We start from the raw sequence: 1,975 nt of genomic DNA on the forward strand, positions 1-1,975 counted from the left end.
AGTAATGCAGCTGCACTTCTGCTACTACTTGCACCCCAGATCTGCGGGGGGGTGGGCTGCAGCTGCTGGCTTGAGCTGGCATTGTTCAGGGCTCTTCTCAGTGTGGGCAGGGCTTGGAGCGGGTGCCAGCAGTACTGGAATGGGCCTGCGGCTACCCCAGGTTTTGCTGCAGCTGTACTCTGCTCCCAGTGCTGCAGCTGCCTGACACAGTCCCAGCTCTTCCCGGCATATGGGTGGTTGCAGAGGGGGCTGCAACCACCCAAAATTCAGGGTGGTTGCAGCCCCCTCTGAGCCTGGTTCCCGCCTAGAAGAGCCCTGTGCAGCACCAGCTCGAGCCTACAGCTGCAGCCTGCCCTGCCCCCTGGTCCTCCTCCAGGGGGTGCAAGCAGGAGCTGCCACCCCCCTCCCCCAAACCATGGCTTTGTCCCGTGTGCCCTGACCCAGCTGGGTAGTGCAGCACCTGCCCGTGCTGCCTCATCACAGGAAGTGTTGATCTGCCCCTCTGACATCCCTTCCCTCCCCCTTTCCCTTCCCTTCCCTTCCGCCACAACAGATTTACCAGTTGGAGGCAGCTATATTGGATTGTTATTATCAAGATATGCCTCCTTAAATATCGGCTATTGGTATCGGCCCCCAAAATCTCTACTGGTACACCCCTATCCAGTACACTTCCTGAAACGCATCCTTTTTTTCTCTCCCAATTCTTTTATAATGCTGTCAGACACACGGATGTGTTCTCTCCTCTTAGTAGCTACTTAACATAGTACAGTGTAAAGCAAAGACATCAAGCTGGCTAGCATGCAGCCAGTGGGGCCTATTCAGCTGCCTCTTACTGCAGTATGGTGGGGGCTGTGCAGCCCCTGGCTGCACTGGAGTTGGGATAGCCCCAGTTTAAAATATCGTGCTCGTACGAACCTGGAACATACCTTGTGAGACTTCTGTTGGTTCACTAGAGTGTAATTTATCAAGGTTGACCATGAAAATTTTTACAAAATACTCCCAACACTTTACTAAGGCATAACTAGGGTATGGACACTGGGGAAGCTTCCCCAGTCACCAACTTTGGGAAGTTTGGGAGGATGACAGGTGTTGCTGCAGCCTCACATTTGCGCCAGCAGCATGACCACAATAGGAAGTCACTGCTGCCCGTGTGTATGGCAGCTGGTCTGGGCATCCAGTCATGTTGGTACATCTCTGCTTATCCATTACCTTTAACTAAAATGTCTAAAATACCTAAAGCTCGTGTTGACAACAAATATCATATCACTGTACCCATGTTGATTGAAGGTTACCTTATTTCTCTGTGTTAGGAAATCAATGAGACCAGAAGAAAACATGAGACTCGCCTTGTTGAGGTGGATTCTGGGCGACAAATTGAGTATGAACACAAACTGGCCCAAGCGCTTCATGAAATCAGAGAACAACACGATGCACAAGTGAAATTATATAAAGAGGAGCTTGAACAGACTTACCATGCCAAAGTGAGACTACATTTCTTCTTGCAGCCTTTTGAAACGCTTTGTTTTATCATAACAGCAACTGTTTTTAAAACAATTATTTGTTTAAAGGTTATACTGAATCTTGATAGAGAGGGAAAAATTAAAAAGAAAAAAAATCATACATTTTAAAATTCAGTATTTCTATAGGTGTATGTGTGCATATACTTTTTTCCCTGTAACTTTTCTGTAATTCCACTATCAGTTTAAAAAGGTTCCCCTCAAGCATCTTACAGCTGGTAACACTCCTTTCCCTGTCTCCATTAATGCTGCCAATGAATTTTGTAGTAGGTAAAACTCGTGTTATTTAATAAAGATAAATTGTTTGGTCTAATTGTAACAAGCCATTACTAGTAGTCACGTTAGAATTAATCTCCCTTGAAAAACTTTTAACTAAAATTTGAGATGGCTTCTTCCCCTGAGAACTAGCCCAAAAACTAGAGATTGCTGTGTTTTACTAGCTTTAAAAAAAAAAAAAA

General features: G+C 46.0%; 1 protein-coding gene across 1 annotated transcript in view; it reads left to right on the forward strand.

Annotated features, from left to right (window-relative positions):
• The window catches only part of LMNB1 (lamin B1), a 54,856-nt gene that overhangs the window by 31,823 nt on the left and 21,058 nt on the right, over positions 1-1,975 (forward strand). Inside the window, exon 4 of the mRNA XM_019516850.1 lies at positions 1,311-1,481. Coding sequence (XP_019372395.1) covers positions 1,311-1,481 — 171 coding nt within the window. The remainder of the gene's footprint in view (positions 1-1,310; positions 1,482-1,975) is intronic.

This window comes from Gavialis gangeticus, unplaced genomic scaffold (assembly GCF_001723915.1).
Source record: "Gavialis gangeticus isolate Ggan-Ray unplaced genomic scaffold, GavGan_comp1, whole genome shotgun sequence".
Classification (NCBI taxonomy): Eukaryota; Metazoa; Chordata; order Crocodylia; family Gavialidae; genus Gavialis; species Gavialis gangeticus.